The 17,650-nt window shown below is 41.3% G+C and overlaps 2 protein-coding genes across 7 annotated transcripts in view; one reads left to right on the forward strand and one right to left on the reverse strand.

The window, feature by feature from the left end:
• Positions 1-288: 288 nt before the first annotated feature.
• Positions 289-7,154, forward strand: bri3 (brain protein I3). Its single transcript, XM_022752371.1, has 3 exons — positions 289-890; positions 3,164-3,272; positions 5,677-7,154. Exons 1-3 carry the CDS (start codon positions 746-748, stop codon positions 5,807-5,809), a joined length of 387 nt encoding a protein of 128 aa, XP_022608092.1. The 5' UTR covers positions 289-745; the 3' UTR covers positions 5,810-7,154.
• Positions 6,312-17,650, reverse strand: part of LOC111227017 (brain-specific angiogenesis inhibitor 1-associated protein 2-like protein 1) — a 30,455-nt gene continuing 19,116 nt past the window's right edge. For 4 of the 6 annotated variants that reach the window (XM_022752369.1, XM_022752368.1, XM_022752366.1 and 1 more), the window contains 5 exons: positions 17,209-17,425; positions 14,586-14,648; positions 13,333-13,561; positions 8,393-8,435; positions 6,312-8,309 (listed from right to left, as the gene is read on the reverse strand). In XM_022752369.1, coding sequence (XP_022608090.1) covers positions 8,173-8,309; positions 8,393-8,435; positions 13,333-13,561; positions 14,586-14,648; positions 17,209-17,425 — 689 coding nt within the window. In that variant the 3' untranslated portion in view covers positions 6,312-8,172. Of the gene's footprint in view, positions 8,310-8,392; positions 8,440-13,332; positions 13,562-14,585; positions 14,649-17,208; positions 17,426-17,650 lie in introns of all 6 variants that reach the window. The other 2 variants (XM_022752370.1, XM_022752367.1) reach the window with 1 other exon arrangement.

A 17,650-nucleotide genomic window follows, 5' to 3' on the forward strand; every position in this document is an offset into this window, starting at 1 on the left:
TTACATTCATGGAATGTAGGGAACGTGTTACCTGTTTGCTCGGTTGCCTTCCACACATGGGGTTTCCTCAAACTTTGTCGCAGTTAACTAACAACATAACAGGGTGTACATCTTTCCAGTGACTGCATTATGCACAGGCTTGTCTTTCCAATCAACTGGCACTGGAGGTAACCGTGTGTTGTCTGTTTGAGCTGTTGCTCTGCAGAGAACTGCATGCAGCAGCTGCACTACAGCTTTTTATTTTCATGGCCTGTCGCTTTAAGAAGCCTGTCGGTGCGCAGAGGCGCTACAGCAGCTCATCACATGATTCTTCTCTTGTGACAATCCAGACAGAAAGGAAAAGCCTTTCTGACTTCCAGCTGAGTTATAAGGTGCTGTGATGACAGATTACTGTTGTTTTGGTACAAAAGGACCAACTGCGAGGATGGAAATGGAGTTAAGTTAACCATTACCAGGCTGACTCAGACCATTCCTGTCTTAAAGTGGACATTTGATAAATATTTGGGTTGTTGCGCCGCCGGGGACAAAGTTGGCGCATGGAGAGGGACGAAGTTTCATTTTTGCGCAGCGTCTTTTCTTTGTTTTCTTTGTTTTTGTCGCCACTGCGTGTCAGCCAACGTTGCTCGGCTTCTCGGACAACAGAAGCAAAGTAGCCGGAGTTCAGTTTTGACCCTTTCTGTGGCTGAGGAATTAAGTTAAGGGAAGAGGACGAGACAACTTGAGGGGACGCATTACGTCGGGTGAGATGGTGGACAGCAAACCTCTTCTTCAGGACAGACCTCCCGCCTACAACGCCGTCCCAGGGGCTTATGAGTACGGCCCGCAACAGCACAGCTATGGGGCCATCCCCTCTCCGGCCCCGCCGCCCTACCCGTACCCCGACGGCCAAGGTAGTAGCTCCGTTAATGTCGCACACTTATACGGTCCACACATTTACCAGAAAGTAAAGTACCCAGACGGGAAGAGATCTCTCACTCCTGCCCACTTCCGGATTCGTTTAAAGGACAGCTTCTGACGCTTTGTTTTTGGTTCGGAGTCTGTGTGCGTCACTGAGTATTTTTGCCGTAAAATGCAGATTATGAATAACATATCTGAGACTTAAACTTTTACTGTGAAATACTAATTAGCGTTGTTTATCCGCTCCAATGTCGCGCATGCGCAATACGCCAGTTGCTGTGATACTGACAATTTTTTTTTGCATAAATTAGAAAATATCTAACCCTGCACGGCGGTTTGCCGTGTGCCCAACAAACCACAAATGAACGGTAAACTCTATTCAGATGATTACCATCGCCAGCAAATCATGTGGTCTATAGGCCTAAGTGTTTTTAAAGGAAGCAACAGAATGTGAAATATGTTAATGTTGACATGTACGAACTTTGTGCAGGTAGCTTTTACAGCTCAACCATCTGAGAGTGGCCCCAGGCCTTGTATACGTGTGCTGTATGTGAAAGAGGCGGTCATCACCTGACTGATCGTGTAAAAGCTGCAATCAGCACGTCAAGGAAGTTATGCTGTCTTAAATTAAAGTCACATTTCCTGTGATTGTATGTCGTTTCCTGTTTTGGTTTTAGTTACTTAAAGTTACAATGATGATAATACTAATACTACAAATAGTTTAACTAACTAACTTTATTCATAGAGCACTTTCCATGCAAGAGATGTAGCTCAGGGTGTTAAGTGCTTTACAAAAAATAAATACATAATTAACAAAGAAATTGCACATCTTAAAACAAGGGTGAATGTAAAGACAATAAAATGACAGTAGATGATGAAATATATCAAATGAGAAAATGACAATGAAAATTAAAAGACAAATTAAATAAATAGCTTTTCAGCTGTCATTTAAAAATGTTCAGAGAGCATCTGTGATAGCTCTTTGTAGGGAATTCTATAGTTAAAGCTGTGCTGCCTATTTTCTTGTGTGTATAAGTTTATGTATTTAAAAACCCAGCAGTATTATAAAACTACAGAGTCTGCAATGTAAGCTGGTCCCTGATCGTCATCAGGCTTGAGTGTATATGAGTATATATATATATATATATAGTGTATTATATATTCCCCGATGATATCATCTAAGGGGAGCACATACAGCAGAAAAAGGAGTGGACCATGACTCCTTACATGAGCAACACCTAAGGGCAAATCATTCATCAATTTATCATCAATTCCTCCATGTGATGCACAATCGGAACCAGTTTAAAATAGTCCCACAGAGCCTAACCCTGCACTCAAGGCTATCCATAAGAATTTCATCAGCTGTTTCAGCTGTGTCAAAAGCAGAATTTATATCCAGAAGAATCATAACAGAGACCTTACTAACATCAGCGTTAATTCTGAGATCACTGAGAATTTCAACAAGGGCCGTCTCTGTACTGAGGTTAGCCCCGAAACCTGATTCAAACATTTCCAAAGCATTGTTTTCATTTAGAAAACGAATCATTTGGCTAAAAGTCTGGTCTCCTCACAGGGACGTTTCCATATCAGACAAAAAGTGTGGGTAAACATTTCTGGGAATGCTGTGGTATCAGAGTTCACTGTGTCACAAATGCACTTGCACACAGCTGTACACAAGTGGTCAGAAAAGTCAATATGGCCTCAGATCCAGCGAATCCACAACTCTCCTGCAAACACACTCACACACATCATAACTTGTAATAACCTAGTGTTCTCTGGCCAGTTTGTGTTTATAGTAAGTTGATGATCAGATGTGCCTTTCAAGGGTCTGGTATTTGTTCCTGAAAAACATTGCTTGTAACCATTAATCATTCCAGTCTCTCTGTAACATGACAGTTACACTTAGAAACTTATTTTCATAGCAACAGATCAATTCAAGATTACTTAATACTAGACCAAAGCTCAATTTAAATTGATTTGGCAAACTTGCACTTCAAACTACATTTCACTTCCTTTTGTCTGTCTATTTCAGTGATGTCTGGCTGTGTTGCACAACCTGTTGACAGTGATAAGTGCAGCCTCTGAATATGTGTTACTACTGAGTGTGCACATTTCACATTTCAAATTCATACAGAAAATCCCCTGAATAAAAGTTTAAATTAAAAAAACAAGACATGGTGTGGTAACTTCTCTATTACAAACAAGCTAAGTATTGACACTACCTGTCCACAATAACATCTGTGCCATCTCCTTCTGTCAACCACAGGATACCCATCAGCCCAAATGGGCCCGGCCGTATCCCAGCAGCCCTACGCTGGGACCTACACCATCCTCCAACCCTCTGTAGTGGTGGTGGGAGGCTGCCCTGCCTGCAGGTGAGGACACACACACACACACACACACACACACACACACACACACACACACACACACACACACACACACACACACACACACACACACACACACACGTGATATATATTACAGTATATCATGGAGGGCTGTAATTATGATATGGCTTTTAGTTGACCTTCATGTACTGTACATACACCAGGAAACTGATTAACATGCACAGTAAGTTCATACACAAAGAAGCACGAATACTGAGAATAAGTGATGTGAATAGTGGATGGTTGTTCACAGTTGGACATCAAGGATGAGGGCAGTAAAACAGCAATTCAGTCTGTCCACTCACGAAACTGATAAAACTGAGAGCATTCACTGACAGTGAGCTCTCTTGATTAGCTCGTGGTTAAACATGAGTGTCCCATGCTCGCTGTGACTAACCTGGTTTCTGAGCAAGAGTTCCCTTTGAGGCCGAAATCATCCAGTTTGTGTTTCTTTGTCTATTTTGTGTTTATACATTCTCTCTATCTGTATGTGTACTTTCATTGTTCCTACGTGTCTGTTGTCAGGCCCGCAGTGTGACCAGATGTTGAGCGGATGTGACTTTCAGTTTTAGAAGGAGGTTTCACATTGGTTTCACAGTGCCTGAGTCAACATCCTGTCAGTCAGATGATTTCAGCCTCAAACATGTGACGGGGGCTGGTCAGGCCACACGGGGCCAAAGGTGGCTGCAGGACACACTAACACTCATCTCACTGGTTGAAGTTGAATAATAATATCTATCTTTTCCAAGAAGTCAAGGAACCAGGTTGTGAAGCTTTTCACTTCACAGCACTGCAGCAGGATTGTTTATTGTCATGAAGTTAATGAATACCGTGCTAGTGCTGCTCAGATTGTTTTACTGATGTGTTTGTTTGGTGAATTTAATGGCAGGCGGTCTCTGAAATTTACTGTAGTATAATTATAATTAATGATTACACAGTTCCAAAGATAAAGGGACACTTACTCATTAGCTGAAAACTGCAGTGAAGCTTTATGTATTTTCTATGAGTACACAATAAGAATCAGCTTCAGAAATATTTATTTAAAAGTTTAAAAGAAAATTTATGAATAACTACGCAGCGCCATTGTGACACATTTAATGTGAGCATTACTCAAATTCACATTCTGTTATTCTTTTCCTTATCTGGCTGTTTATCATTGTATTCATTTCATCAACCCTATATTTCTAAAAGTACAATAGATGTGCTGCTCCCTAACACTTTGTGATAACAGTACACATACACCTGAGTACACTGTGTATGTCTACATTATCTAAAACAATCAGGGGAGTTTAAAAGAGTTGGTGCAGTTTAAGTCAGTATTTGCATCATGGCCATGCTGCCTGGGTTGATGAATGCTACAGTTCCTGTCACCAGTGTACAAATAAGCTCTGCAAATGCAAACACTTAGGACATGGCACGGCAGCACAGTGTGATGTGGTGCCATTGCAGACCAAACACACATAGTTTTAGTCCAAATGCTATGTAGCTAACCTGGTTTAGGAAATAGAATAATATTAATATGATAAGGTTAAACCATTTTTATCATTGCAGCAGAATCTAATATTACCATTGTAATTAAGGCCTGTTTATTAAGGTTATTTCTATTTAATTAACCCCAACAGAAATCCATAGCTATGTTTTCATAGAGTAAGTGCTCTCCATAGTGCAGTAGCTTTTCACTTCCCATGTCTTTGGGGTCTTGGCTTGTTAATTCCTTCTCGGGGCCTCCAGCAATTTACTGGGCACGCTGGTTCAGTGCGGTGCAGTCATGAGACCATGGTTAGCACTTTGTTTACCGTGACTCTGGATTAAAGCTGCTCTCAGACACAGTTCAGCACTCTCTACAACAAGTTGCTACATGTTATGACAGTTTTTTTTCTTCAGATATTTGTCACACGAGGAAAAAAACCCTTTCTAGATTGTACTTTCTTGTACTTTTAATCTTTTGGGCAAATAGGCATATATCTGACTTCTTTATCTTAATAATAATGATTTAAGGATAATTGTTGAGATTTGAAAGATTTTTCTTTCTTTCTCTAGCCTCTATAATGTAAATTGAACTTCTCCTTTTTTAGAATGAGGTCAGACTCAAACAGAGCCGTGTCTTCCTGATAGCTGTTTACCGTGAAATGTCAGGACATGGTTCAGAATGGAGGTAGTAGAGAAAGACTGCAGATAAGCATTTGATAAATGTTGTTTGGGCAGTGTGGTACTGGTCAGACCTTGGCTGGTTTTGAAGATACCCTCAAGTGGACATGACCTGGTCTTGTGTACACTTAATGGAGGCAGCTAATCAGGCACAAAACCTTTACCATAATCTTTTCTGTGATTAAAATCTTGGATCATCTAATCAATTAATGCTTTCTCTTGTATGTGTGTGTGTTTGCAGAGTTGGTGTCCTGGAGGATGACTTCACTTGCCTGGGGATCCTGTGTGCCATCTTCTTCTTCCCGCTGGGTATCCTCTTCTGCTTCGCACTGCGTCAGAGAAGGTGTCCCAACTGTGGCGCGACCTTCGGCTAGAGGGACCAAACCACAGCTCACACACACGCTTGTGCTCGCACGTACACACACACGTACATACACACACACACACACACACACACACACACACACACACACACACACACACACACACACACAATCCAGCATTTTCGTGTCTTTTTTTGTTATCTTCTCTCTTCTTCTTAATATTGCACATTGCTGTTGCCATTATGTTATGTACAACAAATGATCAAGATATTACCATGAATTATGATATGAGTTTTTATTAGAGGCACGTGTAGACATTTTTTTCACCTGCTAGTTGAAGAGTTATTCGAGCATATGTAAGCGTCCAGCTGTTGTCAGTGCCTTCACTACATGCAGAGTGCGCATCACAGATTCCATCAGTCATGATTTCTTCTTCTGTAGATAAAGCTCAGTCATTTGAGGATCTGAGCAGATTCCTTCATGTCTAAACAAGCCAGAATTAACCAAGGCACATGTAGTGTTTTTGTTGTTTTGCCTGAGGTTTTTTTCTCCTTTTTTTTTTTTTTTTAAATTAGCTGGCACCCTGCATACATATTTTTTGGTTAATGTTGTGCTTAGTAACTTAGTAACAGCATCCATGTTGATCACTGATGTATTAGCTTTTTCAGGAAATGCTAATTTTTTTGTTTTTTTTGTTTTTTTTGGAGTGTGACATGGAATAACACAAAAAAAAAAAAAAGATCCCTGAACATGAACTGTCCTGGCTGAAACGATGGACTTGTGTCAGACAGAACGCCTGCAGCATTTTGTCTGTTTTTGTTGATATTATTCCTTGGGGCCATATTTGCACTGACCGTTTGTTTGACGATTATTTTGCTGGGTTGTGCTTTTCCAGGGCCAATACAGACCTCAGGTACATACAATCTGAAACGCCCTCGACTTTACAACCTCAATCACTGTTTGACTTTGGACTTTTACCTACTCTAAGAGAAACTCATGTCAACATGTAGACTCGTCCTTTAACGTGCGGAGTTTCACTTCAAGGAAGCATGCTGAGAGCAAAAGCTGAAGAAATCTCTTGATAATGTGTATAACCTCTGGATTTTTATCTTAGTACTCGACTCTGTGACAAGTCACCCTGCCCCATTCTTCCCAGCCAGACAATCAATCAATCAAGAATGTCTATGTCCTTGTATCTGCAGTATCTCCATGTCTATGTCTTCCATCACAGCAAGATGTTATATAACTGTCCGTGGCAGAAGAAATGAGATATAGCTGGGTGGGAGGGATTTAAAAAAAAAATTCTTGCTTTAGAAAACACACTACGCACGCTCTTATGATTGAGGTTCTTACTTTTTATATATGAGTTACTGTAATTAAAAATGAATGCTACTTATGTTTTTGAGTACTTGCTTGCTTTATATTACTTTCCATATAAACAAAGGGAGGTTTCATAATAATTATAATGATGCAGACACTTTGTGTAGATGACTTGTGCATGATAACAAACTAAACAGCAAATTGAAGAAATAAAATCTTTATTTTTCATACAACAATTTCTATTAAGGATGTACTTTGGGCCAAAGACCAAAATAATGCACAAGCTGTGGTCTTAGAATATGTAATGATTAAAGCAGAAATGATTGCACTGTGTATGTGAAGAATAAGATGAGGCGATTGTCACAACTCATGTCCACAATCTGAAGGATGCAACAGGTAAATAACATTTTACAGTAGGTGTGTATGTGTCATTAAGGCAAAGTCCTGTCACCATGATCATCTAGCTCTACAAAAAGTTAAGTTAGATGGCAAAGGACATATATTTATAGCATCTGTACAAATTTATACACAAGTTACCTAAGGATGAAGACCACCTGTGTGCCTGTTTGGGTGCATCTCTTTAAATGTTTGCAATTTTTATTGTTACTGCAACTATCAACATAATTTTAGTATCAACACTGACATACATATTGTCGTAAGAACCTGAAGGTGAAATGCACAGGTCCTCTACAGTACATTCTTCTACTGTCCTATGGCAACAGACACGATTTCTAACAGTCGTTTTGATGATGCTCAAGCAACATGAACGGCATAAATACTTTGCAACATTTTCTTTGACCATTTTTATTCATCTATCTCTCAAGTGCAGGTAAGAATGTGGTCATTTAAATATCACCACCACACACAGAAGGACAAAAATAGACATAGAAAATACATGACTTTAAATATACGAGCATCTGTTCTGTAAATAAAATGGTCCCAAAATACTTCCATATTAGAGTTTGCAGCAGTAAGGGGATCCAAGATTCAAATGGCAATTTTTTTCTCTCAGTGCTGGCCAAGTTTGTCTGATTTCACTCAGATCAGAAGAAGCTGCTGGACAGTAAAGGCAGGGCAGAGCTGCATGTCCTGGGTTAATGACACTGGAAGATTGATGAGGAGTTGTGGGAATCAAGGATGGGTGAAAATGTGGACGGATCAGATAACCGGTGCGGAGCGGTCATTGGTGACGGTTGGACGTAGCCTGACTGTGGCGAATGGGTTCCCTCCCCTATGAAAAAACGCAGCAGAGATGAGTGCACGTCTGAGAGAGTGAAAAGCATATCATTATGTCCATGTTCTTGTGCGACTTACGCGAGGTAAGCGGGTGGAGGTCTTGAGGTGCCATTAGGCTGGACTGCCTGTGGAGAAAACACAGATACACTATCACCTCTTGGTCACAAGGCCAACACTCGCTGCAACACTACTGCACAGTGTATCACCGTAACACACTTGCACTACAACTGCCTAAATCACCTTATTTTCTGCCATGTTTGGTGCCTTCACATCTGTTTGACATACATTATCACCCAACACACACACACACACTTTAGGCTGCAGAAGGATTGGACATGCTGGATGAATGGATGGGCGGGGGAGAGTGTGGGAAAGACAGCGTGCTGCGTCATATCACAAGGCAGCGTGAGGAATCTGGACCTTCTGGAATTTCAAGTCTGTTCCATTATCAACTGTATAAAGTTTTCTTATGATGAGCTGAAGTCAGTGCCACTGTATCTGAACACAGACACAGGATTCACCGCTGAGGATGTTCTGCAGCCACTTTTCACAGAAACCTTATTTTCATAAAAATCTTTAAGTTTAAGTTGATTTTGCTTATCTTTGCAGACTGAAGTCTAGAATAGATGTGTGTGGCATTTAAATCCAATTTGTATCCTTAATCAAAATTAGCCAAAGGAAAAAAAAGAGCATGTGATTGGCTACATTTGAGATTATTCAAACCACATGTATTTTTTAGGTTGTGGTTACACCTAAGTAAACATGTATGACTGACAACATAACTGGAGACAGGGAAGTTGGTAATAGACTGAGCACGCGTACCTGCACAAATACAGACACACATACACGTCATACCTGCTGGTGCTGGAAAAAAATGTCTCATCTTCTCATGAAACACACCAGAAATGTAAACATGGACTGTGTCCAAAACTAATCCCTATTTACTATGTAGTGCACTAGATTTACTCCCACAACTGAACCAAAAGTGGATGATAATGAGAAAGTGTCTGAAATCTGAACTGCTCACTATATAGTAAACTATTCACTGTCTATTATACATGGAGTAGTGAATGAGTGAATAAGGAAGTGATTTTGGACACAGCCATGGTAAACTGTTGCCTGTATGTCAGAGTAAGTGCCATAACCATAAATTGTTGATCTTCCTAGCAACAGGCATTGGCCTGGAGTTAAAATGCTTTTCAGCCTTCATCCTGCAGTACTTCAAGGACTCCACAAGAGGTCAGGAATGGATAGAGGGACTGATGGTGTTGTCCTAAGTGTTTCAGCCTTGGCACAATCCCTCTCACTGGGGCTACTGTCATTTCCCACAGGACCCACACAGTTTTACAACTGTCCTCCTCTTATAGGTGTTTAGATTTCAAATAGATGCTGGTAAAGGACATGTTACTGTACTCACAAACCGACCTCACAGCTCAGTCAAGGGACCAAGAACGTCCTCTCATAAACTTTGAGTATCATCAGGTAAAACTGTCTTTCCTTCCCTTTTCACTGATACTCAACCCTGAGGTTAAAACTCTGTCTGCTCCATCAACTTTCCCTGTAGATCTCAATCTCGATCACCCTCTCTCTCTCTCTCTCTCTCTCTCTCTCTCTCTCTCTCTCTCTCTCTCTCTCTGTCTGTCTATCTATCTCCATCCTCAAAATACATTCATTCCTGTAAGTCTTTATCTTTTCCTCCACACAAAGCACCAAACCAGTGAGGGTGCATTTTTTCTCATGGTGACAGTGCATTCCAGGGTAACCCCACCTCCCCAGCCCTCTTGACTCCTCTCCCCCTCCTCTTCTCCTCCTCCTCTCACCTTTCCTTCTCTAGACCAACATGCACCATTGAAAAAAGACTTTGATGATGGTGATTCCAATCACTTTGATGACACCAAGCAAGTGAAAATTTGTGGTAATGGCACTGTGGAAGTAGGGAAGTTTTGATTTTGGCTTCATGTCCACTCCTCTTTAGAGCACAGGCAGAATTATCCACTAATAAAGAGACTTCTCCTCATTTATTCAGAGCTCATTACCTGATGCAGCACACATACACTGACATTGACAATAATCATGAAAATTGCAGCCAATCACTAACTAACACACATATGCAAATGTGCACATACCAACACACACCCTCAGCCACCCACTCATACACTGAGCTGAACATAAACCAGAGTATTATAGTCTACTGTAGCTGCAGTGAACTTTTCCCACACACAGGTCTATTCTGGGATCTCTGTGTGTGTGTGTGTGTGTGTATTATGTCTTATTTACCCCAGAAGAGGAAGGAGGGACAGAGAGAGTGAGGGAGAGAGAGAGAGAGAGAGAGAGAGAGAGAGAGAGAGAGAGAGAGAGAGAGAGAGGTATGAATTGAAGATGCAGAGACAAGTGTTCAGATGTGGAGATAAACAGACAAACAATGTTGAGAGAAACTGAAAGAATGAAGAGAGAGTGACACACAGGGAAGGTGGGTATCAGGTTCACCCTGAGTGGAATTCCACCATAATGCTGAGCCATTGGTGAAGAGATGTAAGCTGGATGTAGACTGACAGGCCTGAGAGTGGTGGAGACACACACACACACACACACACACACACACACACACACACACACACACACACACACAGACACACACACACACACACACACACACACACACACACACACACACACACAACTAGGCTGCGTATGTCTGCGTGTGGCTGTGGGCCAAATGAGTGTTAAATAATAAATACTGCAGAGGCAAGAAAGAAAAGTATCTTCCATTGCAATCTGACTGCTGGACCTCTATCTGGGTCAAACATCACAACCTACCAGAATAGCCACACTGCCTGTGTGTGTCTGTGTGTGTGTTTTGTTTATGTAACGGCACTGGAGTTTGTTCTGGAAATGAATGAAAATCAATGGTATGTACAGTGCATTGCTTAAACATCTTATGTTTCATCTGTTAGGGATGAGTAAAGAGTTGATATATCTGTATTTGTAACTGTGGATGATTCAGTGGATTTAGCTGTTTGACTGGAGATTAGTTGCGGAAGTGATAACGCACACTGACAATGAACCAGTATATGTGTGCATGTTAGTGTGCGTTGTTTTAAACATTTTGAATACAAATGCATGCATTAAAAGGAAGTCTAACATCCCACTGTGGCTGACAAGTGTGAAATGTTCTCAAAACTGTACAGGTAGTCTGGAAAAAGAGCATCAGTGTGATGTAGTGCACAGAGTGTGTAGATGATTGTACGGACAGGGCAGGTGCATTTGACCCTGATGTACCGCAACACATTTGCATTAATCCAGTGCAGGGGAGCACAGCGAAAAGCTTTCGTAGAGGGAAACCACAAGTTTGGCTGATACTTTGCATAGTATGCAAATGGAAGGACGTCTGTAAAGTAAGGACGATGTTGGAATGGGAAATGGCTGAAATAATGTGTTATATAATATATAATAAAGTGTGTTAACATTTGTGAGGAAGGACATATTGAAAACATCTGTGGCCAAGATACACAAAGCTTCATTCATCATTATATCAGGTTAGAGTGTGTGTGTGCACTGTTTGAGACTTCAGTCACCCAACCTGACCCAGACTCATGTCTGTTCCAGTGTTTCTGCCTCTCACTGGAGCAGAGTCTCCAGGAGACCTATTATCAGTACACCAGGGAACATTGTAACAAAGGCAATCTTCTATACAGCTGTGCCCTACTCAGCCTCTGTCTTCATCCACTACAACCATGTGAGGATGAGTCCTGGGACTGCAAGTTTGGAAAACAAGACAGGCTTTTAGAGAAGAGCTGGCAGTCCCCTATTTAACACATTTTAGTCACTGGAAAAAACAGGGTTTCTTAGGGGTAGGTAAAATTAAGGTAGGGTTGCCTACCTTAATCAGGGGTCTTCAAAGTATTTTGTTGGAAAGTCTACATAGAGTTAAAATACATCCATCTATTTTCTACCCGCTTGTCCTGTTTAGAGTCACGGGGGTTTGAAAGTACCCAAAATGCTCCAGGTGAGAGAGAGGGTATAACCTGGGGTAGGTTGAAATTCCCTGGGTTAACACATAGAAGGAGAAACATATTCCAACATGCATTAATAGCTTTTGGCAATTTAAGGTTTCCACCTGACTGGCTGTTTTTACACAAATTAACTGCTTTTTCAAGGACGGACAGGTGCCTTTCATCGTTTGGGTAATACCAAGCCTCACATAGCTCAGGTAAGCAAGCTGTTTTTACTGTATATATCATAAAAGGTCCCCATCGTCAACATCATGTTCCACCTTTGCCTCATATTGAGCCAGAAAAATCCCTGCTTTTATATGCTTTTCAAAACAGGTGATATTTAAGAAAGTAAGTGTTTAGGTAAGACATACTTAATGTGCTACTTTCTCTTATAAAATGTGACATTAAAGCATAAGTATTTAGAAAATAGACTTAAATCAGTATCCTTTCTGCAAGCAGAGACTGAAAGTGAAAAAATTAGCCCTCTTTAGTCGGTCTCACATGCAGCTTTTCATGAGATAACCACACCATAGTGGACATACCTGCAGCAAACATCAGTGTTAACCTGTGTCAGCTGACACTGAGCATATCAGTGGTCATGTTTCCAATTCAGACATAAAATGACACCACACACACGTGCGCGCACGCACGCACGCATGCAAGCACGCACGCACGCACACACACACACACAGGTGCTGTCATCAGCAGTCAAGGTAAGGCTGCACAGCTGAGAGTACAGTAGCCTTGCTACAGCAGGTATCAGGTGAGATGTAACTTCACATTGCCGCTCCTGTCACGGCACCACGGCAGAGCTGTGCCAGCGCAGCAGAAAGGTCTGGCAGAAGACAGAAGGTCAAATTGTTCTGGCCTGATTAAATTTCGTAGAACAATCATATTTATAAAAGGCAGGGCTTAACTGAACTAGGCTTACTGGAACATTTTACTACACATGACTTAAACTCTTGCCAAAACCGTTATGTCAGATGAATGTTCATAAACCAAATCACTTGCCCACTGACTGACCGTGTTGTGGTCGGACGAGGAGGAGGAGGCTGCAGAGGGTGTGGGGGAGTGCTGGTGGTTGTTATTTGTGATGACGGTGCTGGTGGACGAGGTGTTGTTCTTGATAATGTTGCGCTGTGGGGTGTCACAGTAGTCCGCGGGGGGGAGCACCATGGTCGCTTCATCTGTCTCTGTGTCCTGATGGTGCAGGTTGACCACACTCCTGCTGCGGTATGGTGCAACAGACACACTATAGAGGAGGAGGAGAAACAGGAGGGATGGTATGAGAGATGAGGGGACAAGGTAGAAACAAAAAGACAAAAATAGAGCACAATTATGTGAAGGAAAAGAAAGGATGAAAGATGGAGTGCAAGGAAAGGAGTGAAGAAGAGAGAGGACAGTAAAAGAGTGGAAGAAAAAGGCCACTTAATCAAACTAATTAGAGGAGGTTAAGGTTAATTATTCTTAATCTTAAAGTTGATGTTGGGTTTATAGGCACGATATTAAGATTAAGGTTATGAGACACAGACTAAATATGGTCAGTGGAGTTTTCCTCATAAGGACAAAAGGATGTGTATATGTGTTGTGTCCCCCAGCGCTGGTTATAGTTTAAACTTTGCGTTTCCGTGACTGGTAGCAGTTGGCTGGCAGCCTCTCTGTGGGAGGTGCAGCACATTAAGATCTAATAAATTAATCCGACAGGGATTAGTCTCTTTGAAGAAAAGCCTGGAGTCGACTCTCTGAACCTTCTCTCTCTCGCTCTCTCATCAGCAGCAAAATCTATTCATCAGCACACAACATCCTGTTTCCTGATATTTTGCTGGGCTTGTGTGAAAAGTCCAATTTTAGATTCATTTCGATTACACAGATTTGTGACGGTTACACAATCTATATACGTATGAGCAAAAGATAATTAAAAGTTTTATTGGGGTCTGTGAATAAAATACATCACTGGTTTTATCAGCGTCTTCTTCCTCACATTATGTTATGTCATATAATGCAACACATACAAAAAAATTAACTAAAGGGTTTCATGTGGCTAAATGAGGAGACTGAAAGTAGAATTTGACTTAAGCACAACAGGAATCAAAGGTTGAGGAATTGGAGAGTCCCCTATAGGATTAGAAATGTTATCACTCTAACAGGAGTAACTAGAGGAAACACTGCCAACAATACAGCTGGCTGCAACATGAAACCTGCTGGTGTGTGTGTGTGTGTGTGTGTGTGTGTGTGTGTGATGTGTGCATGTTAGGTGGGACGTGGAGTCTCCTTACCTGTTGTTATTCACAAGTGCCTCTGTGAGTGCAAGGCAGTAAGATGAAGGGAACCAGCCCCTCCTGCAAGACAGAGACAAAGAGAGAGAAGCCAAGTTAGGGATGATTACATCTGTGGTCTATCCTACTGCCAGCCTGCCTATCAGCTCTCATTGAGCAGGGATCTGAAAACCTCTCTAAATGATTGGTGAAGAGCTGCTCTGCCCTCCATTCAGTGGCTTCTCCATCTGTTAATCAGAAGAGACAGAGACAGACACAGTGGCAGATATGCTTCTATTTTCCCACACCGAGTATCGCTGCGATATTACAGAGCTGTTGTTGTATATATTGTGTGGATGTATGCCTATGGTAACCATGGTAACAGAAAGCTGAAATCCATCATAGAAAAGGCTTCCTGATGAATGGGTGCCTCTGATTTGCAAACAGTTATTATCAAAATGACCCATTTAAAAAGCTTTTTTCTTTATTTTGATGATTTCTCTTTCTTAACCACACGTCTTCCCTGTTGGTTGGAGCCCAATTATTCTCCATCTTTTCTAAGGTGCAAGGGAAATCAATGACTTGAATGAATCAAGGTCTTGTGGGCAAGGTCTTATCTAAAACTCGCTGAGCTTACACACAATTACAGAGCGTTTGTTTGGAACTTGAATGAATCTCAATAAGACATCAGAGACCTGTGAGGTTCTTATGGCCTTGGTAAGAGAAACTATGCCCCCACACACACACACCAAAATAAACTTGACTTCATTATGGAGTTGAAAAACATAGTGACAACAACGTGACGAAGTCAGTTGGTTAAATTAAATTAAAGCTGCTTTGCTCCAATAATTTCTCACCTTGCTCTGATAAAAAATGGTTATTTCCATCATCTTTATAATCTTTATTTCTATTTTTTTCAAAAAGGTGCTATGTACATAAAGTTTTTATTATTATTATCACTATTATTGTTATTGTTATCTTAAAAACATATTTAAAGGAATTTACATGAGAATGAAAATGTTTAGAGAAAAATGAGTAACAGCTTGTTTTATCACAAGCTCAGGCCAAGGACTGTGTGTCATTGTCCTCTTAGGGTACAAGATTGTTCATAATCAGTATGTAGCCAGTCAGCCTCCATGTGTATAAATGTTAATATTTGCACATTTGGCCTGAAGAATAGGCGTTTCCCTCATGTACCGCTGATAAAAAGACTGGAAAATACACCTCACTCTATCACACTCATATTAATAATAGCTTTTATTTATTTAGGGAAGGGTTTTCCGCTGGGAACACACACTCATTTCCAGGACCAATGTTAGTGCTGGCCACTGAACAGGTTCACGGAAACAACTTGACATTAATAAAAACCTTGCTCAAGGACAGCTCACTAATACTGGTAGCCAGGGGCGTTCACTTTCCTTAGTGACTTTTCCTTGACAGGAAAGCAAAACTCTAACAAGCCTGCTTGGATGATAAGATAGGGGGATCAAATTTATCTATGGAAAGAGACCATGATGATGATGATTTTCATAGTTACAAATCCGATGTCATTCTTTGTTAAATGTTGCTGCGGTGTTTTATGTATAACCAGTGCGTTTTTCACTCACTGATTCAAATGTAGCTCTGTCTTGCTGACATTCACTCCTCAGTCTGTCAATGCCATGTGTGGGTATCTGAATCAGGCTTGTTGTTGCCAGGCAAGTTGCCGGGATACACTATCAAAGCTGATATAAGACAAAGGGAGAAATCCAGCGAGGGACCCAAATGCATCAAAGCCAAACCTCCTGTGGGACACGAAGCCTATCTTGTCAGATGCTGCGTTCTGATAAACACAGCGGTGTACATTTTTTAAGCCTTTAGGCACTCACGCTCGCCCCACTAGCAGTAGCCAGGCAGCAAGACCAAAGTTTTACTTTGCGACAGCCTCACTTTTGAAAGCAACTCAAACATTATTCTTTTCTGCCCTTGATCAGTTTGTTGGATAAAATTGCCAGGTAATTTCCCTTGATAGTGATAAAGATCAAACCTGATGAATGATCAAAATTCAAAAACACACTTCCAAGGGCTTCAGATCAAATCCCTGTTTAAAAAGTCAGATATCAGAGACCTGGGGAGAATGGTTGGCGCCTGTCTGTGTGGGAGCAGGTGGTACTCTGAACCTCTCTCTGCCTCAGTCCAGTCTGCTATCATACATCCCACCCTCAGGCCATACTTTACTTTGATTTCCTTATCAGTGAGTGTTCCAGCTCAGGCAGCACTCGACGAGCCTAGAGCTGTGTGCGTATGTGTGTACATGGCCGGCATTACAATCAGGCAAAGGGACCATCTGGCCAGTTAGGACAGTGCAGTCCAGCTCATGTCAATCACCTGACCGGTAGCAGAAGGGGGGAACATGACAGACATGTGTAAAACAACTGATGATCAGGCAGGTGGTGATTATAGTAAATTCATACATAAGACGGAATAATTCTTGTTAATATTCAAAGACATATAAGGAAGCTGAGGTATATCCTAATTGTGAGTGTGTATTACACATGTAATCCTGTTCTTATGTACAATACTTCATGTGCACATAACTTTCCTTACTTGTGTGATTATAGGCTTTGGTGCATCTGTTCCTGACAACATGTGTGGTTTGACTCACTTTCCACTTTTCTCCAGTTCGCCATACATCCACCCGTCTCTCTCGTCAGGGATGAGCAGGATGATGACATCTCCCTCGTCAAAGCTGAGCAGTGTGCTGTTGTTTCCAGAAGTGTGGGGAAAGATGGTGCGCACACGAGGCCTCTTCACTATATTGTTGAGGCCCGTCGCGACAGACACAGACCTGGGGAGATTGCTCTCCTCACTGCTCCCATGATCTGGAGGGGAGGAAGGAAGAAAGGTAAAGATGAAGAGTAATAGTGAGGAGAAAAAATGAGAAGCAAAAATCATTTATAACTAGTATTTATATTAAAATATTCATTTTACACAACCACTTTATTTTAGACTAGGTTTTGGTAAGTGATTAAAAAGTGATACCCAAATCCAGACCAAATTGAAGCAGATGCTACTGTTCTAGGCAATATAAAAACCAGTCACATTTC

This window comes from Seriola dumerili, unplaced genomic scaffold, assembly GCF_002260705.1.
Source record: "Seriola dumerili isolate Sdu_G_001 unplaced genomic scaffold, Sdu_1.0 BDQW01000169.1, whole genome shotgun sequence".
Taxonomy (NCBI): domain Eukaryota; kingdom Metazoa; phylum Chordata; class Actinopteri; order Carangiformes; family Carangidae; genus Seriola; species Seriola dumerili.

What these genes read in the sequence shown, in the direction of transcription:
- bri3 (XM_022752371.1), top strand. Translation starts at nt 746, where the DNA reads ATGGTGGACAGCAAACCTCTTCTTCAGGACAGACCTCCCGCCTACAAC. An exon ending in CCCGTACCCCGACGGCCAAG is followed by an intron (nt 891 to 3,163) that starts GTAGTAGCTCCG and finishes TGTCAACCACAG; the next exon opens with GATACCCATCAGCCCAAATG. An exon ending in GGAGGCTGCCCTGCCTGCAG is followed by an intron (nt 3,273 to 5,676) that starts GTGAGGACACAC and finishes GTGTGTTTGCAG; the next exon opens with AGTTGGTGTCCTGGAGGATG.